General features: G+C 43.0%; 1 protein-coding gene across 4 annotated transcripts in view; it reads right to left on the bottom strand.

The window, feature by feature from the left end:
- Positions 1 to 26,768, bottom strand: part of PIKFYVE (phosphoinositide kinase, FYVE-type zinc finger containing) — a 100,744-nt gene that overhangs the window by 27,057 nt on the left and 46,919 nt on the right. For all 4 annotated transcript variants that reach the window (XM_090044860.1, XM_090044861.1, XM_090044862.1 and 1 more), the window contains 10 exons: positions 21,949 to 22,011; positions 18,175 to 18,304; positions 17,613 to 17,793; positions 15,392 to 15,466; positions 14,472 to 14,579; positions 11,182 to 11,322; positions 10,646 to 10,772; positions 4,138 to 5,300; positions 2,677 to 2,777; positions 1,543 to 1,614 (listed from right to left, as the gene is read on the bottom strand). In XM_090044860.1, coding sequence (XP_089900986.1) covers positions 1,543 to 1,614; positions 2,677 to 2,777; positions 4,138 to 5,300; positions 10,646 to 10,772; positions 11,182 to 11,322; positions 14,472 to 14,579; positions 15,392 to 15,466; positions 17,613 to 17,793; positions 18,175 to 18,304; positions 21,949 to 22,011 — 2,161 coding nt within the window. The remainder of the gene's footprint in view (positions 1 to 1,542; positions 1,615 to 2,676; positions 2,778 to 4,137; positions 5,301 to 10,645; positions 10,773 to 11,181; positions 11,323 to 14,471; positions 14,580 to 15,391; positions 15,467 to 17,612; positions 17,794 to 18,174; positions 18,305 to 21,948; positions 22,012 to 26,768) is intronic.

The following is a 26,768-nucleotide window of genomic DNA, read 5'->3' as shown; positions in this document are numbered from 1 at the left end:
GCAGCAGTGCACAAGTGTAAAAATGCTGACTACAAAATGACCAATGCCCTGTACCAGCCACTGACTTGAGTGTAACAAGTGCAGCACTTTATATGCTTAATCTTCATCTCCCCAAAGCTCAAAGCCTGAGAAGTAGAAACAAATTTAGCATGCAACATATCATGGTGGCAACAGCAGAAACTGAAGTCTCCAGACTAGGTACAACCAAAGCTATGGCTGCATGAGTACCAAGAGCTAATCAGTAGCTTTAGAGGGCTACAAGCCCCTGTAAAGAAGTGCAATGAAGACCCATCTCCTGTAAGCCACAAAACATCTGTCAGATACAGACTTTCATCTTTAATGCTCTAACTAGTGGTTTTGCTAAAGAAAGACACCTAAAAGGTAATTTATGAACTTCAACAAAATTTAAATCTCCTGTCATTTTATCTCAGATTCATGTACTACCTACATCAGTTGCTTTCCCCCCCAAAAGATAGAAGTTACCCATTCCCCTCTCAAATAGCCAGGTGCATTCTTCTAAGGCAGAGAGTGTAGATGGTAAGCAAGCTGCATTCTTAGCATGCTAGTGAGGCAGATTTAAAAACCATAGCTTAAAGCAGTTCCTTATGTAATGTAGGATTCTAACAATAGCCAAAATAAACCCCAAGAGGAGCCGAACAAGTTTTGGCTACAAGGACTCAGGCACACCTTCTATCCGGCAGTATGGTCCAAGGAAAGTGCACTATTTTTGTCCCTTATTGCAAGTCACTCAGCTTTATGCACTACCCTTCCCAAAAAAGGCTAATAAAATAAGTTTACATCTTGGGTAATTCTAGATATTCCCAAAACAGTTTAGCACCTAATTCTTTCATACAGCTGAAACATTAGTTGAATAGACCACCATGTCTGTCTAAAGTCAATACACTTCAGAATTTTATATCAAAATTGGTAAAGATTAAGGTATTTACTTCCTGAAACTTCCCAACATCTTGGTAGGTTTTTCCTCCAAGTACTGTATGAGACAGGATCAGAATTTCTGAAGAATATACATCAGGAGTGATTTCCCAACTCAAAATTCCCATCTTCTCCATAGCAACCAATAGTGTCCTGAGAAGATCATGAGCAACGCAACTGAGTGCTTTTAAACCCACAGACCTCAAACTTAGCCATACTGTGCCAAGCACTATAAAAATAAAGTCCAATAGAGGGACTGTTAGGCATCTGAGGCCATTACAATCTTTGTTAATTAAAAAGAAAAAAAAAATGCAGCAATGACAGAACAAGTTGGTAGGAAGATGGGCTTGTAGGATTTTTTACTCATAAGAACTCTTACTGCTTTTACAGAAATATACTTGCAAAGAAGCTTGTTTATTAATCCAGCAAAACAGAAATTCTCCCTCTTAAAAAGGGGAAGGGACTAACCTCAGGCAAACCGTTTTTGACACAGGTTGTACATGGCTTCCTGAACATCTAAAAATGCACATAATGTGATTTGGCCATTCAAAGATCAACATATAGTCAAAAGCAGTCATGCTGTTTGAGGGTGAAAAGAACAGATCTCACCTGAAACAATACCGTTCTAAAAAGACTCCTAGAGTGAGGTCATTCTTTCCATAGAACTCCATTGTCACAATCCTAAAAGAAGAGACCAGAATTTAGAAAACAGGATAATGTATTGTTTGCGAGCTGCCCAATGTGAAGTAGAATGGTCACAAGTCTATACATTTATCTGATCAACCACCTCAAATATTCCTTAGAGACCCTGGACAAGAACTTCAATGCCTGGGTGCCTGATGCTGAAAATTTCAGCCATCCAATCCCTTAATACCTGAGGGGACTTTAAGGGGGGGGGGGGAAAAAGGGCCAAGAATCCAACATCTCTTCCAAGATACTTTAAAAGTAACTTTTGGTTCCTTCACAACTGTTGGGGACACAAAATAGACAGATGTTAAATATCTGCTTGGAAAAAAAAAAACAAAAAAACTCATTTTAGGCACCCCAAGCTGGAAGTTTTAACTAGTATCAACTATGCGTGTTCAGTTTTCCCTAGTGTATTCCTTAGTTTTGTACTGTAATGACTGAATAAAAACTAAACCCATAAAATCTTTATACCATTCTTTGTGTCGACTTCCATCCCTTATTCTATTTAACTAGTTATTAGATGTTAAAACTTCTAATACCAATTCTTTGGCAAACCCTATTAGTGAACTGTAGTCTCAGAGATCCAGAGATTAACTGCTACATGTTTAAAGAAATAAACTATCCCATTACCCAAGTACAGCTGCTATTAATAATTACTGCAGTAGGTTTTCTAAACCTTGTTCTCGAGCCCTACTACTAAAATAGTTTTATAAGCTCCCACCTTTCCAAAAGATTGCATGGATTTCCCTCAAACACGAGGTGACTGAACACTTACTCAAAAGAAGTGATTAGACCACCAACTTTCAAGTCACTTTGTTCTGGTTTAAGCCTTTGCAATGCATAAACAAAACATGATGTCATTGCACGGGACCAAGTCATGAAACACTTAAAAGTTGTGACAGGCAAATATGCCTTCCCAGGAGTCCTTAGTAAATGGGACAGAGGCGTTAGCACCAATCAGAAAGGAGTGGGGGAACGTACACATACTCCCTCCTCACTCCTTCCCCACTTCCACCATCGCCCTCCCTCCACAAAATTAGCAAATTATTTTCATACCATGGACTAACACAGGCACTTGGAGCATTGCTGGACTGAGCAGAAGAGCTACTGAAAAGAACACAGAGCCTCTGATGGTTCACTGGACTCAGACAGTCCACCTGACAAGAGATAACCCATTAATGAGTCATGGATATGGTTTCCTTCTGTGCATTTCAAAGAAGTACATAAAAATAAAAACTTCAAATAAGTAAGACCAAACATCTTGCTAAAAGTTAATCTTCTGAGGAAAATGAAAAAAAGTTATCCTAAAGCCCTCTCTAGACCTTTTGCATGAGTAATATTGAATATTAGTACATCTGAATAGCAACAGAAATTTTAAAGGGAGAGAAAACTCAAGCCATTTTAAAAAAAGTGTGAAATGGGCTTTTAGTCTATAATACTTTATAAGCAGTATGCCCATACATTAACACTTGCAGCTCTCCACTAAAATGTACATTTGGGTTAACATGTCCTAATCTCAGAGCATACAGAGTAGATTCTCATCCATTCCCTCTCCCCAGGCCCATCCTATATACCACTTTGTGAACTGACAAACATAAGCAGCAGAACAAAAACAAATATAAAAATCTGCTGAAGAAACAGTCTGTGGTAAAGAGATTTTTTCTGTGGTCATAGGGCAGATCAACAATCATTTACTAGTTAACCCAGAATGACGATGTTCTGCTTGCTACCACTTGCCATTAGCCACAGCTTGTATCAAGAGAAGTCCAAAGATCAAATCTGGTCCTCTAGAGAAATTTGCTCCCCAGATTTGGCAGTCTGCCACAAACTGCTACCCAGAAAGCTTTTTTTAGCTGGATGAAATTATGAAGTATTTGCATTCCACCCTGCCCAAACTTTTTGCATGTATACAAGTAGATGTCACATCTCTAGCTCCTGGTGTGCAACTGAGAGAGGCTATAATTATGTTTCTTTTTTTTTTTTCCTCTCTTTAAGAAGTGGGTTTTTACACTTCTCCAGCTGATTACATACCTTGCAATCATTTTAACCATTGATGTGCCTTAATTACAACCTCTTAGCACTATGATTTTTGGTTACCTTTCATGACCCGAGGTACAAAAACCTGAGTCTCAAATTAATATTATGGCTTCACAATCACTTGTTCTGAGGACTATTTTTCAAACAAGAATGGAGTAATATTTTTGAAACAGGCAAGCCATTGGTATCTCTTCCTTAGAATTAATTCCAAATATATCAGACAAGTAAAGTGAACTAATGATGAGATGTATCAAGTTTTGCTCTTCACATGATTCAGGGAACACCTGCCTTACAAGCTTCCCCATTCTGTTAGTTTTGTCACCTACAATCCATTCCCCAACCCATTTCTAGCTGACGGCTAGAGGATGTGACTGTTACAAAAGCTGACAGTGTTTCAGTCCAATACAATTTTATTAGGACTGGACTGTTTTAAGTTTAGTGATAGGAAAAGACAACAAGTAGTAAGTCTAGAAATCTTACCTTGTGAGACCATACGGATTCACTCTGAAGCAATCCCCTCTCATCATCTTCATTTCTACCTCCAACTTTTCCAGCAGCTACATCCTTATACTGAGCAAAAGGGTCCATATTTTTCTGCTGTATTCTTCCACCTCTTGCCCGGTAATCTGCCAGCATTCTGGCCAAACTTTGGCTATCACCCACATGCTCTGCAATTCTAGTGTTAACCAAGTCATGGGACGGCAAGATTTGGATCGCTTTGGCTTGGACACTTCCATTCATGCCCTGCAAGCCAGACAGATCCCTCAGTAGCTGTTTCTTCCGCCTGCTCTCCAGTTCCTTATGCTCTTTGTTGAGCAGTGGTGACCAATAGACCTGCTCTGGGAAGTATTCCCGGGTAGGGCACCTCATGCCCTGCTCAGTTAAAAGAAATGGTTCACGGAATGCAATTACAGGGGAAATGCAGAGAATAAGATCTTTCAGCTCTTGTTTAAATGCTGCCGAATAAGCCTTGAGCCTGTCCTCAGAGGATGTTACCTCCTCTGCAACATACAATCCAGTGTCATCTTGCAGAGGGTCTCTAAAGACTCTCATATGGCTTTTGGAATCCTGCAGGTCCTCTTGCTGCTGCAGAGTCTCCAGTGGCTGACCATCCAGTGTGCCCGGATGTTCATCCAAACCATGGAAGGGCAGCAGCGATTCTAGCATTGGAGCTACAAAAGAACTCGATGCTAAAAATGAAGGCTCCGTGTTAAGGTGCTCCTGCTGCTTTAAAGACGATGACTCTAGCAGGACATCATCTTCAAATAATGTTCTTTGCTCTAATGAACCAGCCTCATCAGAAGAGACAGATTCAGAGATCACAGGTAGTTTGTCAGAGGAAAGTTCACCATCTCTGATCAATGTGCTACACTCCTCACCATTGAATAGGTTCTGCTGCTCAATGTCATCCTCTTGCTCTTCAACCAGAGAGTGAAAGGAGCTGTTTTTAGTTAGTGTGGGGGGCATAGCAAACTCATCCATGAGGAAAGAGATTTCAAGCTGGGAATGATAAGCCACACAGACCATGAAGATAAGGATCTCCTTCACTCGGGCCAGTTCATACTCTGCAGCACCACGTAGCTTGATTGTGCAGCCCAAATGTGGTGGACACCCCTCAAAAAACATTAAGGTTTTTGTCTGATCTAGCAAAAAAAGGAAAGAAGAAAGAGACCAATGTCAAACCATTCCACAGTTAAAACAACCTATTAAAATTGCATTCTATTTTTGTAGCAAACTGCTAGCTGTTATGCAAGTCAGGGCTGGTGGCACAGCTTAGCTGGACAAACTGGGGCCAACCCAATATCTGGTGCCAGGTTTGACTTGTATGAATTTAGGATTTTTTTTTTTGGAGGAAGGATACCTTAAGCTATTCCTCTTCCTACAAGGTAAGTTGTTATATATTTTAGCTCAAGAGGCTAGTCAGTCAGGCCCTCAGGGACCATGACCCCAGGGAGTTGGGAGTTCAAGAAGAGTGGTTGCTTTTCAAGGAAGCGATCCTCAGTGCACAAGCTAAATCTATTCCAACACGGAGGAAAGGCAGCAAGAAGGCACAGCAGCCCCCCTGGCTCTCCAGGGACCTAGCGGACCTACTGTGGCTAAAAAGGAAAGCCTACAAAGGATGGGATTCACCTCCAAGGAGGATTACTCCGTGCTGGTCCGGTCCTGCAGGGAGCAAACCAGGAAAGCCAAGGCTGCAACTGAACTCCAACTAGCTTCAAGCATCAAGGACAACAAAAAGTCCTTTTTCAGATATGTGGGGAGCCGGAGGAAAAGCAAGGGCAATGTTGGACCCCTGCTAAACCAGATGGGGCAACTGACAACTGACGCCCAGGAAAAAGCCAACCTATTAAATACGTACTTTGCGTCAGTCTTTCATCAGTCACACGGGATGCCCATGCCTGCAATGGGACAGGGAAATCTGCGTGAGGGGGATCCCCTACCCTCCATCAATGCTGACCTCGTGAAGGAACACCTTGAGAAGCTGGATACCTTCAAGTCAGCTGGCCCTGACAATCTGCACCCCAGGGTACTCAAGGAGCTGGCGAGCGTCATAGCCCAGCCCCTGGCACAGATCTTTGAAAACTCCTGGTGCTCTGGTGTAGTGCCTGAAGACTGGAAGAAGGCCAATGTGGTGCCGATCTTCAAGAAAGGGAGGAGAGTGGATCCGGCTAACTACAGGCCCATTAGCCTGACTTCTATCCTGGGGAAGATCTTAGAAAAGTTTATTAAGGAGGCCATCCTTGAGGGACTGGCCCAGGCTAACATCCTAAGGGACAGCCAGCACGGGTTTGTTGCGGGTAGGTCTTGTTTGACCAATCTCATTTCCTTCTGACCAGGTGACCTATCACCTGGACAAGGGAGAAGAGATTGATGTCATATATCTTGACTTCAAAAAAAGCTTTTGATCTGGTATCTCATGATCACCTCTTGGCCAAACTGGCCAGTTGTGGCTTTGGCTCCACCACTATCCGCTGGCTGGGAAACTGGCTTCGTGGTCGGACCCAGAGGGTTGTAATTGATGGCAGTCACTCATCGTGGTGCCCTGTGACCAGTGGGGTCCCTCAAGGCTCTGTCCTGGGACCCATCCTGTTCAACATCTTCATTAACAATGTGGACATTGGAGTCAGGAGTGGACTGGCCAAGCTCGTCGATGACACCAAACTTTGGGGCAAAGCATCCACGCCAGAAGATAGGTGGGTGATCCAGGCTGACCTGGACAAGCTCAGCAAATGGGCAGACGAGAACCTCATGGTGTTTAACACCGAAAAATGCAAGGTTCTCCACCTTGGGAGGAAAAACCTGCAGCACCCTTATCACAAGACGAACATGAGCCTCTAATGCGATGCTGCGGCTAGTAAAGCGACCAAAATGCTGGCGTGCATCCATAGATGCTTCTCGAGCAAATCCCGGGACGTCATTCTCCCCTTGTACTCGGCCTTAGTGAGGCCGCAGCTGGAGTACTGCGTCCAGTTTTGGGCTCCACAATTCAAAAAGGATGTGGAGAAGCTTGAGAGAGTCCAGAGGAGAGCCACGCGCATGATCAGAGGTCAGGAAAACAGATCTTATGATGACAGGCTGAGAGCCATGGGACTCTTTAGCCTGGAAAAGCACAGGCTCAGGGGTGATCTGATGGCCACCTACAAGTTTATCAGGGGTGACCACCAGGATCTGGGGGAACATCTGTTCACCAGAGCGCCCCATGGGATGACGAGGTCGAACGGTCACAAACTCCTGCAAGACCGTTTCAGGCTGGACATAAGGAAGAATTTCTTTACTGTCCGAGCCCCCAAGGTCTGGAACAGTCTGCCAGCGGAGGTGGTTCAAGCGCCTACATTGAACACCTTCAAGAGTAAATTGGATGCTTATCTTGCTGGGATCCTATGACCCCAGCTGACTTCCTGCCCTTTGGGCAGGGGGCTGGACTCGATCTCCCGAGGTCCCTTCCAGCCCTAATGTCTATGAAATCTATGAAATTTTAAGTCAAATGAGGACTGAATACACAAGTAGGGTGAAACAGGCATTTCCTAAGCAGGGACAACCAATATCTCAGGGGAGGCGTATCTAGGCCAAGGGTTAGCGAGGAACTAGTTAGGGAACTTCTGGAAGGACTAGATGTATTCAAATCAGCTGGTCTAGATGATCTCCACCCTCGAGTACTGAGGGAATTGGCTGAGGTCACTGCGGGACCCCTGGCAAGGCTTTACGAGTGCTCGTGGTGCTCTGGTGTGGTGCCAGAGGACTGGAAGAGGGCCAATGTGGTTCCCATCTTCAAAAAGGGGAGGAAGGCATACCCGGGAAACTATAGGCCAGTTAGTCTTACCTTGATCCTGGGCAAACTTTTTGAGATAATTATTCTGGCACATGTCCACGAGGGGCCAGCAGGGGAGATTATGCTTGGGGCAACCAACATGGGTTCATTAGCAGCAGGTCCTGTCAGACCAATCTGGTGGCCCTCTATGACCAGATCACTAAATCCTTAGACGCAAGGGTAGCTTTGGACATGGTCTTCCTGGACTTCGGAAGGCCTTCAACACTGTCTCTCGCCCCGTTCTCATTAAGAAAAACTAGGGGACTGTGGTGTCGACACCCAGAGAGTCAACTGGGTTGCCAACTGGCTGGAGGGCCGCACCCAGAGTGGTGGTGGATGGGTCATTTTTGACCTGGAGGGATGTGGGCAGTGGGGTTCCTCAGGCCCACACTGTTCAACATCTTCATCAGTGACTTGGACAAGGGGGTAATAAGAACCCTGTTCAAATTTGCTGATGACACTAAGATGTGGGGGGATGTGGGCATGCTAGAAGGGAAGAATAGGCTGCAAATCAGACCTAGACAGGTTACAGGGGTGGGCAGATGAGAATAGGATAGGATTCAACACCAACAAGTGCAAAGTGATGCACCTGGGGAGGAACAACCGGCACTATACCTACAGGTTGGGGATCTCCCTTCTTGTCAGTACGGGGCAAAAAAGGATCTTGGAGTCATTATTGACTCCAAGATGAACATGGGCCAGCAGTGTGTGGAGGCAGTCAGGAAAGCCAACCGTACCTTGTCCTGCATCCACAGATGCATCTCAAGCAGGTCCAAGGAGGTGATACTCCCCCTCTATGCATGCAGCACTGGTCAGGCTGCAGCTGAAGTACTGCATCCAGTTCTGGGCACTGCACTTCAAGAGGGATGTGGACAACATGGAGAGGGTCCAGAGGAGGGCCGCTCACCTAATCAGGGGGCAGCAAGGCAGGCCCTACAAGGAGAGGCTATGGGACCTGAACCTGTTCAGCCTCCAGAAGAGAAGGCTGAGGGGGGGATCTAGTGGCCTGTTACAAACTAGTCAGAGGGGACCAGCAGGCATTGTGGGAGTCCCTGTTCCCCCCAAGCACTACCAGGAGTGACTAGAAATAACAGTCACAAGGCAGCAGAGGGTAGATTTAGGCTAGATATCAGGAGGCGCTACCTCTCTCTCAGGGCGGCTAGGATCTGGAACCAACTTCCGAGAGAAGTGGTGCTGGCTCCTACCCGGGGGGAGGGTCTTTAAAAGAAGGCTAGATGTACACCTTGCTGGGGTCATTTGACCCCAGCACTCTTTCCTGCCATGGCAGGGGGTCAGACTCGATCTGCTCAGGTCCCTTCCAACCCTAGAAGGTATGAAACTATAAAGTCTGAAAGCATTTGCTTTAAGTTCCAAATTAGCACTCCAAGGATGAAATGCAAGTTGTTACACCCAACAGGTGACCCATGAAAAGAAAGAAAAACTGGACCAGGGTTTAAAAACCAATTGGACTATGTTAAAAACTAAGCTGACATAAGACAATGTTTTTGCTTGCTTGACCAGCCTCTCTTTTTGTAGTAATGAGCTCCAAGTAGGGGAAAAAGCTGCCAGTGTTGCTGGTTCTCCTCCCAAATATAGTTTCTCACTTCTCTTAGAATGTTCTCCATGCCTGGGAACCCAATGTAAACAGACACGATCTGAAGTTGTACAGAAAAAAATGCCTCTGTTGTGCAACTAGTTATTTCTCTCATTGTAACAAGAAGTCCAGCTTTGCTACATTCTCTTCCTGTTTAACAATTTAAAAATTGCTCTGCTGGATATTGTACTTTAAGTAGCAACTATTAGAGCCGTGTAAAATGTTGGCAGCCTTTTTGTTTTTGAGCTGTTTCGGGCTGTTTTGCACCCAAAACACTGAATCTGACTCAAAATAGAGGGCTCTGAAACAACTCTGAAACTAACTGGAAGACTACAAAACATTTTGGAGAACTTCGGAGTTTGAGTGCCGGGAAGACTGTGGTGCTTGCCACTGGCCTCAACCTGCAACAGCAGCCTGCTGAAACCTGACATGCAGATCCAGGGGCCTGCACCCCCTGGGAAGAGCTGGGGGAAATCTACCCAGGGGGCTAAGGAGTCCCTGCTGCGCAACCTGGCTCTGCAGGGTGCAAAGATCTGCACCGCGGTCTCCTCACTGCTGCTACCTACCCCAGGCAGCCCCACATCACTGGGGCAGCATGGGGTGGGCAGTGGCGGTGAGGAGACCCCCAGCACAGATGTCTGCTCCCTGAAGAGCCAAGTTGCTCTGTGAAGCTTCCCTGCCTTGCAACCTGGTGTGACAGGGATCAGAGTTCCATTGGGGGGTGGGGGGGGAGAAAAAGAGGACTGCTCACCTGCATGGGAGGGCAGCAGTCCTCCCCCTTCCCTGGATGAGCCACCCATGGCCCCCATCCTGCTCCTCACTGGGGCCCTGCAGGCCCCAGCCCCGAATCTTTGCCAGCTGGGTAGGTAGGGCTGTGTGAAGCTTCCCTTGCAGCCCATTCAAAACAGATTTCGGAGGAGATTCAGAGCCAAATCTCCAAAACAAAATTCAGCCGAAATGAAATAGGGCAGTGATCTGAAACTAATCACTGTCCAAATCTTAAAACTAACCAAAACACAGCTATTTCGCACAGTCCTAGCAATTACCCTTAGGCAAACTAGCTATGGCATCTGAGTTGTACTTACCATTAGGTAGCTGGAACACTTGCATGTAAAATTTGTGACAGGTTCCCAAGTGTGGTTTGGTCAACAATTGATCCATTGACATCACCAGGTCTCCTTGGGTCATCCGACTCACCCGGTCTAATACTTGCTGGAAAAGTGGATAAAGTAATAAAAGAACATAAATGAGAAAGAGAGGATGCAAAACAGTAAGGCATTAAACACCATCAACTTATGAAAACACAGTACAATGTACTCCAAACTGGATCACCTATACTAAAGTTAGTCGTGTGTTTTCCAAGAGCAAATTAAGGAACATACAGACAAGCCCTTTCTTTGAAGGCTCCTGGTTTACTTCACAGTTGAAACAAATAGCTTATTATTACATTACTGTAATGCTGCCAATATGTACATGAACCCTGGATTTCACTGCATTTTATCTGGTTTAATACAAGAATTCCATACCCCATTATTGGAAAAAAGAGAGTCAGTCAGTCGACCAACATCACGATACTTTAAATTTATTATAGTATTAGTTGAGCTTGTGCTGAAGCACTTACTGGCTTGACATTGATAACCAGAGTGATGCCATGTTCCAGCAGCATGTCTTGGGCAATTCGAGATACAGTCTTTTCAACTAGGACCAAATTAGGTCTGACATCTACTATCCGCTGCACATAGTTCTTCAAGAACTCCCTTTCCTATGACAGAAAGGAGGAGAACAGACAGAAAAAATGTCAGGAAAAAAAAAAAAAAAAACCCCTGTCAAGTTGATACTTAGACCTCTGAGTTAGCAGGGCATTGAATAAAAAGGTAATACCTGGATTTTTACAATTCCTTCATAAAATTAATTTACTACCATTATCTGAAAGCCCAGTGCAGAACAGAGGAACCAGCTATCCCCGTCCCCCTTTCTAACTTCATCATAAAACATTAATGTTCACCATGTCCCTTGAGCAGCCTAGTTGTTACTTTGATATGTCATAATTGATATGTCATAATCACAAAGGGAGACTGCAATATCTTCTGTCAACAGCCTCATATTAGAATACAATCCAGTACAGGGCATCATGTAAAAGAATGCCACCTGTCACCATTAGTGCATTACAGTGAAACTTTTCAGTCCTTATGCAAGAAGGTTATAATTATAAAATGGTAGGCAGCCAGGAGGTTGCAAGCAACTGCACCAGAGAGTCTGCAGAGCCCCAACCCAACTCATTGTTCGTTATGGGTGCCTGTGTGCCTTGTGGGTGGGACAATGGGGAAGGGGCTGGGGTCATGCTGCCACAACAAGGATCAGGCCCCTCGCCACTCCCCACTATCTGCTCCTAGTATGCCAATATTTTATAAGTCAAAGTTGTGGGTGTTTTCAGCAATGTGCCCAAAAATGATGTTGACCCCTGGTGTAGGTAATCCGCTTTTAAAAATCTCCACCCTTCCTAGATAAAAGCTATTCCTTTATCTAATGAGCCCAAATGGAAGGAGGGGGGGGAGGGGGGAGAAGTAAATCTTCTCGTGCCTACCCTACTGATTTAAGTCAGGTCTCAGATTTTTGACTCACAGGAATTCACTCACTTCTGTTCCAGAATGGAATGGAATTTTCTCTATGTTAAAACCTATTTCCAGTTGCCATACAGCTCTCATCATCACTTGGCCAAATGTTAATTGTGTCATCAAGATGGCAAAGTCAAATCCCCATTAGCAGGGCAATTCTCAGACACATTTCAAGGGTGAGCTCTTAAATATACAAGTGTTGACATTTACTTGACATTATTTATGGCTCTAGGCAATTCATCAATGCACCAGCTGCTTTGCATACCCCTCAAAAGCACAAAACGCAAGTAGTTGACTTGGGAATTGTTATTTGTTAGACTATTAAACATTGGAGACTGCAATGCCCACATCCTTCATCAGCTCTAACCTTTACTATCCAAACTTCGGTGTTTAACAAAGTTATTAACAAAAGGTTCACTGTTGAGGTGGTATTGCATGGGAATAGGTTGCATGCTTGACAATGAAGCTGGCATATTTACAGCCCTGCCAAAGACCTAAAGCCTAGGTTGCCACTAACTACTATTGGCATACAAATTGCAAGCCAGATGACAAGCCCAAAACAGACTCAATGTGCCGTAACTAACTGTTTTGGATTTTGGTCATCTGACTAAGTATTTTCTTTTTGCCAGAATCTACCACTAGGGAGCATTGTGCAGTCTTTTAATACCTGTTACTGTTGCCCTTTAATTTATGCTGGTTCTCCCATATCTTCTGCTAGCTCCTCCGGCCACTGCTGTTAGTATTGCAGCAAGGATCAAAAAGCTTTCACAAGCAGCTGATTTTAAGCTATCCTCTAATAAAATTCTATTTCAATTTGCTTTAAGCAGTCCCTCCTCCCTCTCCATATTTACAGGGGACAGGAAACAAGAGGGTCTTATGCATATTTCAACAGTTACTTTAATATATCTATCCCATGCCAATATAGTTTTCTTGTTTTGTTTTGTTTTGTTTTTTAAAGCCTTTATTTTTTTTTAAAAAGCACCCCTTGAAATTAGGGCTATTTCCATATTTATAGGGGATAGGAAAGAAATATGCAGTGAGGGAGGAGGAACTGCTGAAAGCAAAACTGAAAAAGAATTTTTATTCAGGATAGCTCAGTCTTCTTTATCATGTTTCTAGTCCAACCTTTCTATACTGTATACTACCAATATGTGCATACGGCAGTGCTTCTGGTGTTGGTGTTGCCAACTTTTGTGACGTGCACTGTGGTGCTACAGGGCATCTCAGGAGATGATCCATGGTTTGCTTCTCCTGACAAAACATGCTGATCAGTTATAGAGGGGTCCTATGATTTCATGAGACAATTGCATGTGCTGAGACCCACTCTCAACATCAACTGCTTGAGAAAGCTTTTTGATCCTCACTGCAGTACTTCTCTGTTAAACACAAGGCATAGATCCCTCCCACAACCCCAAAAAGCCACTATACACCCCTGCCACTTAAGCTATTGCACATCAATGCAAAATTTTGAAGTTCTACGGTTAATATTTACATTTTTGTGCTACCAGGTATTAAAATCACCACTTGCAATATGCTTTCATCATCTCCTTACAAATATCAATTAACAAGTATATTACACACTGCCACCTGACCAACAGACTGATTAAAAGCAAAGGCTCAAAACATCACCACAAACCAAAACTTTTGCTTTTCCCTTCCTATACTTCACCTTTGGAAAAAGCAGCAGCTACACTAATTTAAGTACTAAAACCATAAAATCTTCTCATAATAGCAAAAGAATGGACACAAAGCAGCCTTTGTTCTCAACTGCATTAGATTAAGTATTATCAATTCCTAGTAGACAGACACGTACAGGTTTGTTCATTTTCAACTGCTGTTCTTTTTTCTGGCCCTAAGGTTCATCCATTTTTCTACCGCTCTTCAGACACCCCAGCAACTTCCCCCCAACAAAAAAAGAAAGAAAGAGACAGGAAAGAAACCAGGCCTGTCAACTTTTTTTTTTTAAAAAACAGGAAATTCTTTGACATTATGTAAATATTGTATACTCATTTTTTTGGAGCACCGTTATTTGTCGTGCAAGACCTCCCCCCTCAATCAATGAAAAGATATAAGCTAGAGGGGCAAGTATACATTTGCTTTAACTTTTCTGAAATACTGTCTGAAGCAGCTCAGTTATTTTATTCCCCCGTGACCAAATTATTTCCAACCACCCTCCAAAGAACTGGAACTGAATTACATGCATACTGACCACTAATTTTGTTTTTTGTTTTTTTAAGACGGTCATTAGACTAATCCAAACAATATGAAACAAAGAAACAGAAGGAAATGTTCTTACCTGGAGAACAATAGGGTCTATACAGGTGAACTTTGTTTCCTCCCGGTAAAGGTATTCGATGGAACACTTCAGTAGAAGAATTTTGGGATTTTTAATACAGGAGTTCATCTAGATAATTAATTACATAAAGACAGACAGGGGAGAAAGAACAAGACAAATCAGATTTCAGCTCCTCTTAATATTCCTTCCACAAATCTTTGAGACTCCTCCCCTTAGTTACTCAGATGTGTCAAACAAGCAAAGCTGAAGTTTTGCAACCACTTTTCACACAATTAGTCATGAATATTGGAAACTCTGGAACCAGACTTTACATTGCTAAGCTATACAGTAGCAGAGAAGCCTTGAAATTCCATTTGTACTACACAATAATTACTGCTCTGCAACGAGAAAGCCAACAAACCAGTTCCTGGCAGACACCTTTCCTATGAGACCAATGCAATTTAAGTGTTCCACAACTACCCAAGTTACAGTGTGCGAGGTCAGACACTCGCCAGTCTGACCTCTTGCCATGTTTTAGAAGCTTATTTTACCATCTGCCACTGAAAGGGACTACAAAGAAGTGCTCTCCAGTAATTCCTACACAGCTCATTAAAAAAGTTTTTGTTTTTTTTTTTATATATAAAAAAAAAAAGTGTTGTATTTTGACTCTTCCTCAAGTACATCAGCCAGTGTTCTCATTAAAACCCTTGAGCTACAAGGGAACAGCTTTGAAAGCAAGTAAAATATACAGGCACTTTCCACTGGATGATTCAATATTTAATGCCAAGTCACCACAACCCCTTCAGGGAAAGGTTTTCAGATCAGGAAACATGTACACCTGCTCTCAGCATACATCAGCTACCGAGATAAAATTATCCTTTTGTGTATGATATCTTAAGATCTGCTGACAAGAATAGAGACTATAAAAGAAACACCATTACCTTCTTGTGTGCAACATTTTTGGTACAAACAAAGCCATTTACCACCATAGAGTCAAACTTCTTTCCGCCTGGGATCTAAGACAGAAAGAATTAAGAACTGTTACATATTCACTTGATCTCTTTACTTTCTTGGTTAGCATAACATGCAAAAAAGTTGCTAAAAAAAGCTTATTTTACAGTATGTAAACTGTCAATTGGCAAAGGAAACAGAAATGAACCATCAGGCATTATTCTATAGTATATACATTTCTCCCAAGTTCGGATGGATGAGTGACAGTATCTGTCATCCTAAAAATCGATTTCAGTTTTAGGGTTTTGGGCCCTATTAGGTATGCACATATTTTTTTAAAAAGACAAGTAATCAGCAATATATTACCTCCACCATGTAGAAAAAAGTTAGCAAAAAGAGGACCTGACACGGCAGTTTCTAAATGGCCTAAATTCTGTGGAAGTCAGCGAAATACTAGTTACTACAGGCAGTCCTCAGACTTATGACATACTGGAACTCAGAACTGATTTTCCCCATAGGAAACAATGTTATAAATGGGGTATTGGTTTCCAAGGCTCAATACCCTATTTTCACCAAAAATAACCCAGAATTTTGTATTCAATCAATTATAGATGAGTAATGTAGCTACATTAATGTATTTATATTGTAAATAGCAATTATATTGATTTGGAAGGACTTTGAGGTGATTTTGCTGAACTTTTTGAAGGGCTCTTGGCTGGAGTCTTAGCTGCAGGTTTTTCTGGAGTCTTGTCTGCTTTCTTAAAGAAAGCGTGCACAAAAGTTTGGACAGATGTTCTCCAGGGAGATGGGCAATGCAGCAAACTTGTTCGCTGGTGTGGCTGACATCAGAAAGTTGAAACAGGGTGTCAATTTATAAACGTTGCTAGTGTGAAATGTTGCAGCTCAAAATGTTGCAAGTCAAGGGCTGCCTGTACATTAAAGTGCAAGAACACCAAGTGATGCTAAACAAGTCTTCAGAATATTTTATCTGCCTACAGGCACATTTCAAGTATGCTCTTATGGAAATCCAGAGGTGCAAGCTGCATCCATAGACTGGAGAGCTGCTCATCAACCCGTAATAGTGCCAGCAGAGGAGGGTGCAACAAGTGTGTGACCCAAAAAAGACTGCATCGGACTGTCTGCAAAAGTTTGTACACATCACCTCCAAATCCTACATCAGGGTAGGCAACGTTTTTTGGCCAGAGTGCCAAAAAACACTACAGCGCCTACCTTGGAAGGTGCCAGAGTGCCAGCATGGCAGAAAAACAGAGTGAGGGCAAGGGGTACATGGCAGGATGCCCTGCTTGTGCCCTTGCCCCCCACCCACAGCCCCTGGCCCCCAGACCTGCTGCCAGGAGGCTCCAAACAGCTGTGCCAGGCTTTGGCACCAGTTCCACACCGGCAGTGGGCCAGCTACAAACAGCTGTGCTGGGCTCGTCACCTCTGTGCTGGGAGCGGGGGAAGAGATGGGGGCTGCACTGCCTCAGGCCCTGCTCCCACCGCCCACTCTGAGGCACGCCTACATGCGCCGGTGCAGACCTGGTGCCAGAGCCTGGCACAGCTGTTTGGAGCCTCCCAGCTGCAGCTACCCCAGCTCTGGGGAGCCGCTTCCAGCTGGGATCCCAGGCTGCTCCCAGCAGGCAGCTAGGATGCTGCAAGCCCTGCTCGGAGCAGCCCGGGCTCTGTCAATGGCAGCAGCTTCCTGGAGCCAGGGCTGGCCACGACATGCCAAGCAAAATGGTCACGCTCACCATGCGCCTGCTGACCCCTGTCCTACATCGTTACCCAAATAGATGGTGGGTCTACCAAGAAAGATTTCCAGTAAGAAACTGTCTGTGCTTGGCATCCTTAAATCAAAGCAGCTCTATGTAATTCAATGTCCCAGTCTCATGGTGTCCCTCTAAAGCAGCATTTCTCAATGCGTAGGTCACAACCCAAAGGTCCTGGTCTGAAAAAGGTTGAGAACCATTACTCTAAAGTGCCTATTTTAAAGGCCCATAATCACATCTGTGCAACTGAAAGCAGTTTCAGGTATTGTAGTCATCAGCATATCTTCTAACACTGGATATACTGCCCCCTGAAGATGTTTCCTCATCATGGGAAGTCACTGTGCCTAGTGTAAAGGAATACCTGCTAATTATGCAGGAGTTAACATGAGCAATAAACTACCTACAGTATAACACCCAGAAGGCTCCCAGGCACTGAGCTTACTTTTTTTATATGGACAAACTGGCGGATATCCATATCATCATCTCTGTTCTTGACATCAGGTCTGACGGTCTGAACCACCTGGCAGACCACTGGCACAATAATGTCCCTCCAGGAGAGGGACAGTGACTCATTGTAGAGCAGTTGCTGAAGCAGTGCCATCATGTGGTTATGATTAGCAGAGCTGAAAAGAATTGAAGTGATTAAGTGGGAGTACTAATGAAGCAGTATATGAACATTTCTGCATTTTTAAATACTAAGCAGCAAGTAGTTTGAAAAATACCTTACCTCCAGCACACCCCCTCTACCTCTCCCAGCATCAGGAGTATTCCACATTAATTCTTTGTCTGGTTCTAAAATTACTAGTAGATTACTTCTTGCTAAACATTTCTAGTATTTTTAAGCATAGCCCTGTAAGTTAAAAGTAGTGCACTTGATTTTTAAATCCTGTTTTAGATAAAATGCAAGTCCCCCTTAAAAATAAAAGATCAGTGAAAATTAGCCTAACAGGAAGGCTTCTGAAGATTTTACCCAAAGCCTGCCCCTTTGATGCATTTTAACTTACAGCAGCCTCTCCATGGCTTGTTTCTCCCCATTCTCTTCCCTCAACAGATCCAGATTGCTGTGATGCCAGCCTAAGGGAGTGAAAAGCAGGTCTTTGGATTTCTCCTCCACCCTCCGATTGAACAATGATTCTAAGAGTAAAAGGTTAGAGAGCATATATTTCAGTTATAATACATGAGCATGTTGTCTTTTAAAGATCCATTTTTTTTAAACGTGAAAGAGAAGACTTCAAGAGACTTATGCAGTCCAGAGTCTTTGCAAATATTTTAAAAGTTAAACTTGGTCTGGAATCTATACTGACATTGCAAGCACTTAACACGCTATATTCCACTGCCATAGTTGATGATGCCAGCATTTGCATTTTATATGCTGTCAAGCTACATACCAAATGGTTTGGGGGGGTTTTTCTCCTCAGCCAGTTCATGTTTTGTTTAGCTTAAAAACACAACCACATGCAATGTAGTAACTATATCCTGCTGCTGCCTGAATTGGACAGTCTTTTAAGTAAAAAATAAAGTCATCTAAATTAATTTAACTTTGTTAGAGAGAACCAGAGAGAGAGAGAGAGAGAACACCAATAAAGATCCAATTATTTCATGCAGTGAAGCAAGCAAAGTCCTTCCATGAATAGGAGCAACTCCATCTAAATTTGGAAGTCGGGGGGTGGTTTTTCTTTTTAACATTTGAAGGTAAGTTTGCACATGCTTCCTAGGCCCATGTGAAGTGGCAAGTATTCGCTTCGAATTCGGCTGACTCAGAAGCACCGATTCAATTTGGAGATTCTAAATCACTGTCCCAATTTGATTCGGCTGAATCACATCCAAAAGATTTGGCACCGCTTTGGAGATTCAGCCATAGACTAAACAGGCAGGTGACTGCTGCCTCCAGCTGGTAAATCTGTTGGGGTTGAGGCTAAGATAAAACTGCCCAGCTGGGGCAGAGGAACATGTTACTCAGTGAGGAGGGATGGAGTGGGGGCAAGATGTGGGCACTGCAGCCCTCTAAGCAGGGTCTGTGCCCTGCTTCCACTTGCCCAGCTGGGATGGGAGGGTGGGAGAGGGAAATGTGGACGTTGCTTGCTCTGGGCAGAAGGGGACAAGCAGCAGCAGGGCAAAGCCCCCACTCCAAGTGTTGCTGTGACCGCATCCCATGCTAGCTGGTGTGAGGGAAGGGCAAGCAGCAGCCGGGCAGAGTCCCCCTCCCAGCACTGATGCAGGCAGAGCAAGCTGCACTTGCATCACAATCCTCCCTGCCCCGGCACTGGCTGGGCAAATGACAGCAGGACATAGCCCCTGTTATGAGCACTACCGCTCCCACATCCCATGCCCTCTTGGACCAGCTGGGAAGTGGCAGCAGAGCAGAGTCCCGGTTCCCAGCGCTGAGGCTGGCATGGTAGCACTTGAAACAGGGGCTATGACCTGCTGCTGCTTGCCCCGTCAGCACAGGGTGGGCCCCCCCCCCCCCCATGATGCAGGCACAGCTTGCTCCAGGCAGCAGCAGGGCATAGCTCCTGCTCCCAGTATTGCTGCGCCTGGCAGGGATGGGGTGGGGCATGGGATGCAGGTACAGCAGTGCTGGGAACAGGGGCTATGCCCTGCTGCCACTTGCCTACTTCTGCCTGGAGCGAGTCACGCCTGCATCCCACCCCCATCTGGGTAAGTGGCAGCAGGGCAGAGTCCCCGATCCCAGCACTGCCATGCCCATATCAGCTGCCTGTTCAGTCTTTGGCAGAATATCCAACACACCTGAATCTTTTCCGGAACAATCTGGATGCCATGAATTGATTCAGAGCTTTTAATTAGTCTCCCAATTCAATTCAGATTCAGTCCCCACCCCCAAAAATCAAGCTGAATTTCCTGCAAATCAAATCTGCTATCGAAGCTACACGCAGCCCTAACGCTAGTGTTTTCATGTTAACAGTCTCCTCTGTCAACACCACTTATCCCTATATTGGTCATAGTATATATCAATAATACAAATGAAATCATGAATAAAGTCATATTATGTTGTACTATATAGATACTAGGGGTGTGCAAAACGGGTTGTATTTGATTCAGATTTGGGTTGAATCGGGGGACAGTGACAATGCACTGATTCGGATCAGTGTCCCAATTCAATCTGGCCGAATCCAAATCTAAAGATTCGATGCCGATTCAGGGAATCAGCTATTCAGCCACAGACACAGCTTTCAATGTTTTTTCTACGTATCATGAGGTACCAGACATGGCTTGTGAACACTGAGATGGTGGGGTGGATGGAGCATCCCACAGGAGCACACCCCACCCCCGCCCCCCAAAGTGCTTGGCACCAGACCCAGAAGTGGACCAGAAGTATTTCTGGGTCTGGCACCTAGCACACGGGGGGTGGGGCGGGGGGCCATGTCACACCCCAATGGCTCCACAAAATCAGCCACAGGGGACCTCGGGTGCCTCCCCGGACCAAGGAGGCACCAGTTGCCGAGCCAGTGGGAGCGTCCCTTTTACACTCTGTGGTGGACACGGAAGTGGACCAGAAGTGCTTCTAGTCCACTTCCAGGTCCACAGCCAAGTATGCATCCCCCCACCCTCCCAAATACTCCTGTGGGATGCTTCATCCAGCCCAGCATCTCAGCATTCACTAGCTGCCTGGTACCTTGTGGTATGGAGAAAAACATTTAAAGCTGTGTCTATGTCTGAATTATTGAATCTCTCCGAATCCATTTGGAGGGTTCTAATTCGATTTGGAGAGATTAAAGGATCTCCTGATTAGATTCAGATCTGGAGGTTCGGCCACCGAATTGGGCCAAATCAAAATCAGATTGGAGCTTCATGCAGACCTAAGAGATACATATACGTTATTTGTAAAAATATTATTTATCAAATTATTTATAAAACCATCAGCATAAAGTCATGTTCCAAAAGTTCTATGTTGTCAAAGGGTTGCCTGTGGCACCAGATATAGTCATCACCATAGGATTAGTAAATACTAGAAAAGGGATAATTTATAATTGTCATATTCCTCTTTTGGAGGCTAAACTTAATATTTAGGCAGCAAACCGGTCAATGTTTTACATATTTTAATATAATCAAGAAATGCATAATCTAATTTTTCAAGGGAGTTCACTTAAAATCCTTATTTAGCAGATTCTGGGAAGAGTCAGGTACCAGTTAAAGAAGTACTTGGGTGGATTCTCCCTCCCCCTTATTTATTTTATAATTAGTCCAAATTATTTTTAGTATCAGCTGGAATACTAAAATATACCTCATTAACTCTAAAAGGGACTTGGCTCAAGTTTACTCTATTTAGAGAGCTTCCATTCCAGAAGTGACAACAGATCTGATAGGATTTGAAAGATTAGATTAAGTTTTCAAGATGAACAGAATTCAAGCATACAATACATGTTCTCATGCATGTACTTAGAAACTAGCACAAAAGCTTAATAGACATTAATTATTCAGATTCTATTACATACATGTTTAACAACTCCTCACCCACAAAACACTAAAGCTTGCCAGCTTGTGCATCAAGGAAGCTTTTTCCACAAGCTTGTTTAAACAGAATCCTACAAGCAAGCTGTTGGCTGAAGCATGTCCCTAAAAAGAGTAAGGTTACCCACAGCTTAAGTATTTGTTACACAGACAGGAGCTGTCCCTTTGACAAACAAAGAGTAGTTGGGATGTTTAGCCCAGCTCTTCCTCTTCCTGGAAGCCCCAGAGGGGGAGGAGGAAATGAGGAAGAACATTCATTCATCTTCACATTTGTTAAACACTGAAGCAACATTTCCAATTCATCTCACCTTTGATGAAAGCATCACTTATTGAAATCATCTGTTGCCCTCCGTTGTCAGGATTCAAGTACTCTGAAAGGGAAGAACAGACAGATGGGAAGAGACAGAAAAAAATGACAGGTTATGTTTGCATGCCAGTATAATTATATGTACACACCCACATCAAGAGACAAGAGTTACTCATTTAAGTATTTAGTCACCACTATAGTAACAGCTTGGTGAGTGGTCAAGACTAATATCCTCTCATACTTGTTCTGTTAAGGATCTAGAATGACTGCACAAATGTTGCTTAATTGTTAAAATGATACCAAGCCAACATAAAAGACTTTTCAGAGCTTCCTAACTTGGAAAGGGAGATTCTGTCCATACCAAGATAAATGCACCTAGTTTTTCCTTAGGTCTACATCCGGAGCGGAAAAAAAGACTTTACTTGGAAGGCACCTGGTCAAGTTACTTATTCATGATGGCAAACGGGTTCTCTTTATCAACCTATTTTATTCTCTGAAACTGAACCTTTTGTGAACCTGTTATTTCAGAGGCAAGAGAGTTGGTAATCCAAATCGCAAATTTCAAGCTTCTTACCCAATCAAGAAAACAGAAATACATAGAAATTAAAGAGGGCATGAGAGTAGGAGAGGGAAAGAAAAAGGCTTAAACACCACTTAAAATGGATCGAGGCATTGAGGCCAACAAGTGCACCCCCAGTAATATACAAAATGAGTAAAGTTGTATGTTGAGTCACATATGGCAGACAAATTTCAAATTAGCTATGTGCATATATGCACACACACTACACACAGGTAAGTGATTCAACAGGGTGCTGCAGCACCCTGGGGTGCCTTAAGAATTTTTCAGAGGTGCTGCAGGACACCAAGCAATGTTAACACTACTAAGTGTGCAAACAATTTACAAGATAAAACCCGGACATTTCAAATAGGAATCCATAGTCTTAAAAGCATTCTGACTTTGAGATCTTTGAGTTCCTTGCAGCAGAACAACTGTTCTCTTATTTCTCTGTAGTTAAAAAAAAAAAAGAAGAGCAAAAACTAAGAGCTGGCATTTTTCCAAGAAGTGCCCAGAGTCTAGTGAAAAGTGTGCTGAGTCTAAGAAGGTTGAGAACCACTGGCATAGACTAGAAAAACACTGTGTTTTTCAATTACTTAGTAATTTACTTGCAAAAATGTTTTCCAAAAGTTTATCTGATCAGCTGTAACCATCACATGCAAGTTCATAAATAAAATCTAGCTTCTGCAAAAATAGCTTCATGGAGGTGAAGGTGGGATACCAGGGATAATCTTAAGTCCTTCAATAGCACCGCCACCCTCTTTCAAAAAATCTTACCACTGAAATTCAAGATTAATTTCAGGAGAATCTATTTAAAAAGAGTCCTTTGCTCCTAGATGAAGCAATGGCAAGTACATATTTATAGCAGATTCATGGCATCTCAAAAGAAACACAGAATTGAAATAAGATTTCCTAATCAGCAGGAATGGCAGGAGAGAATGAAATCATGTCTTCAGAAATAAATGACTACACACGGAATGGTGTCAACAAGAAGTCACATATTTCTGCTCAATTCTTTTGGCTAGAGTTACATAACTTTATGATTATTCCAATGATAGTAGTTAGACCATATTTATTTTTTATTTTGCTTTCTGCATTGAACAGATGAGCTCTCTCATCCTTTCTGCTTTGCAAAGTTTTAGTACATTTGATGGAAACTAGCTTCCCATCCATGCCTGGGAAAAGCCTGTTTCCACTGACAAAGCTGAAAGCGAAACAAGGCAATAGGCAAATTCAGGCACAGAGAAAGGAGTGGAACCAGGCAAGCCTAGTATCTTGAACCATGAAGAACCCCCCATCCTAGACACTCTGTAAACAAACAGTTGCATATAGATTCCAGTATCAGATTCATAGGCAGGTAAAGGATTTGAGGAAGAAAAAACAAAACAAAACCAAACTAGAGCTGACAGGAACTCAAGGTTCCTCAAAGGTTGAAAGAAACTTTAGCAAGCTGTGGCTAAACAAAATAAAATTATGACAAATGGAGACTATATGCTTGTCCTTACTATTATCAGCCATCTACATTTTAAAAAAAGTTTTAATTTTGTACCCTTGTCTTCAAGAATTTAGGACCCAGAGGCTGCCAAGTATACTGTGCATTTTAGATGCAGTCCCCTGAAGTCTTTAATAAAAAGTCAAGGTGTTATTTTTAGAAGTGTGCTATTAGAGAGAAGGGCTGGAAACAAATGTTATGCATCACTGAAGCTGGGGCTCATAAGTCTCCCACGGAATCCAGCATGTTGCACTTCAAAGTATGCTGACCAGAGGTCTCAGCCTAACGTTACTCAGTCGTAACAGCTATTGTAACCCTGCTCACATCAAATAATTTTGGTAAGACCATCTTTGCAATAAGTCATTATTTATAGACCAGAAGTGTTATTTGGGAGCATATTAGAAGTCCAATATAAACATGAAATTGGCCAGATGACAGGTATGAGGTTAGGACACAATACAATCTGTTCCAGGATAGTGCAGTTAGAGCCTTCTATATGATTTACAATTCAACGTTCCATTTTTTTCCATCTTCAATCCAGCACTGACAGAAAGGAAGAAAGAGTTAAAATCATCGTTTTTGAAATGGTCATCACTACTTCTGCAACTGGCATGTAATAACAAGAAAGAGCTAAAGCTTCTCATTGTTACCATCAATTATGGATCATTAAGAGCAATTTAAAGAAATAAAACACTACCCTAACAGGTAAGATGATGACAAGTTAGGAAGATGAATGAATGTGCTCTTTATTCTTGGTGGTCTTTTCCATCTATGGACACAAGCTCTCTATCCAGAGAACTCCTGACCTGGGACAATGGTATGGCACTCAAGCAAGGCACGTGCGTGCGGAGAGGGCAGAGTGTGTAGAATGAATGTGTAGGATGAGGATTCTTCACGATTCAAAATACTAGGCTTACCGGGGGGGGGGGGGGAAGGGTGTTGTTCGTTTGGTTTTAAATTCTGGGATACCATCCTCCTTTTCTCTGCCCCATGAGAATCTCATCATCATGCATACATCTGTTTCCAGTGTAAAGTATACTTCTAATGAAGCCATTTAGAAAAAAAAAAAAAAAACTCAAAAGTTGATGCATTGGCCCTTTAAAAGGTGACAATTAAACCGCCTACACTAAAAAACCCCACAAAACATATCAGATTTAGCACTCAACAGTCAAAAGTTAAAAATAGTGAATAGAGTATTTATTTTTTGTAATTCAATAAAAAAAAATATTAAAAAGTATAACAGGTATAAAAAAAATTAATGCTATTTTCTTTTGTCAGTTTCTTTGACTTCGGAACCAATCAGAAATAAACTGAAGTCAAGTTCAACTCTGATGTGTCAAAGGAATTTTATGGATGTGTCTAACATTAGTGAGTCTTATCAGGTAACACGGACTGTACTAACCAAATAAATCTGTAAAACCAAACAAGGGAAGTATATTCTAGGCTGCTGCCTTACAGCTGTTCTCTGCATTCTGCATAAATTCAATTCAAGAAAACACATGATCTGTTCTGCAATCTACAATTTATATATTTCCCCCTGCCCTGCGTCATGAGACCTGCCCCCCCATGATTGTGACTTATTCTGCATCAGAAAACTACTGATTTACTGTTCTGAGTAATAATGTGTGTCATCACCAAGTTTAGTTCCTTATTGCGAGATGTCTAAAATGGAAGCCAAAATCTGGGCTTCACTTCCTTTTCCCTGGAGAAGTTGCAATAGATTCTTCACAACTACTAACCTTTATTCCAGAAGACACCTATCCCCAAACCCGCACTCCACTCATCCACCTACCCCACCAACCCATTACATTTTGTATAGAACTAAAAAACTTTCTGCTCATCTGGGTCCTGCTTGAGTAAGACCTTCACTACTTTAAATCTATGCTCTAGGAAAATGCTTTTTTTGTAGAACAGCCACAAAACTAAAGTTCATCTAAAAGCTACATTATATGGTGAAAGCACACATTTGTTCCCATGTAAAAGGCTAAAATGTAAAAGACTAAAAACACTTACCAGACAAGTTTATCATTATTCATTTGACTACCACCATATATTTTAGGGTCCTGTCCTAAACTATTAAAAAAAAAAAGTCAGATTGGTCAAGGGGGTTCAAGGCAGGTCCATACTACAAGCTGACTGTGCCCAGCAGCTGCATGCTCAAACACACCATGATGCCCTGAACACCTGCTGCTTCCTCGACATGAAGTGGTAAAGCCATGTTACAGCAACACCATAGGAAAGAGTTTAACACTGGTATTTTCAGCAATTAGCCCACCCAAAGCAATCCCACTTCAGACTTATCACCTTTGCAACACCCTCCTCCAGCGGTTTATCCTGTAGTACAAAAAGACCATTAGTATCTAGACCAGAGATTTTTCAACCAGGGTACTGAGAGCTGATTTGAAGGGTAACTCAGAAGTGTGAGGAGATATCTAAAGCAAGAATTAAGCAAATTAGGGCAGGTTTAGGCTCCAGGTGTGAGGATAACTTGGTGATGAGGCAGGCTTAGACTCTTTGCCTGGCTGCTCCCCACCCCCACTGCATGGAACCTCTGCAAGAAGCTAAGCACTGTAGTAAATTAGTTTCTGAAATTAGATTTCTTGGGTTTAAAAAGGTTTAGAATCATTGATCTATACAGAGAACAGAACAATAAGTGGTTTCTTGCCCTAGACAGAAATTCCACATAAACCGGTATAAGTGATTGGAAACTGGTTCAAATCTGTAACGCAGAAGTTCAGTTCATATAAACCACTTTCAAAATGGGTGAAATTGG

The sequence above is a fragment of the Crocodylus siamensis genome, chromosome 4 (genome assembly GCF_052110815.1).
Source record: "Crocodylus siamensis isolate JL-2025a chromosome 4, ASM5211081v1, whole genome shotgun sequence".
Taxonomy (NCBI): Eukaryota; Metazoa; Chordata; order Crocodylia; family Crocodylidae; genus Crocodylus; species Crocodylus siamensis.
Note: the sequence above shows the minus strand (reverse complement) of the source record. Positions and strands in the feature narration are given on the sequence as shown.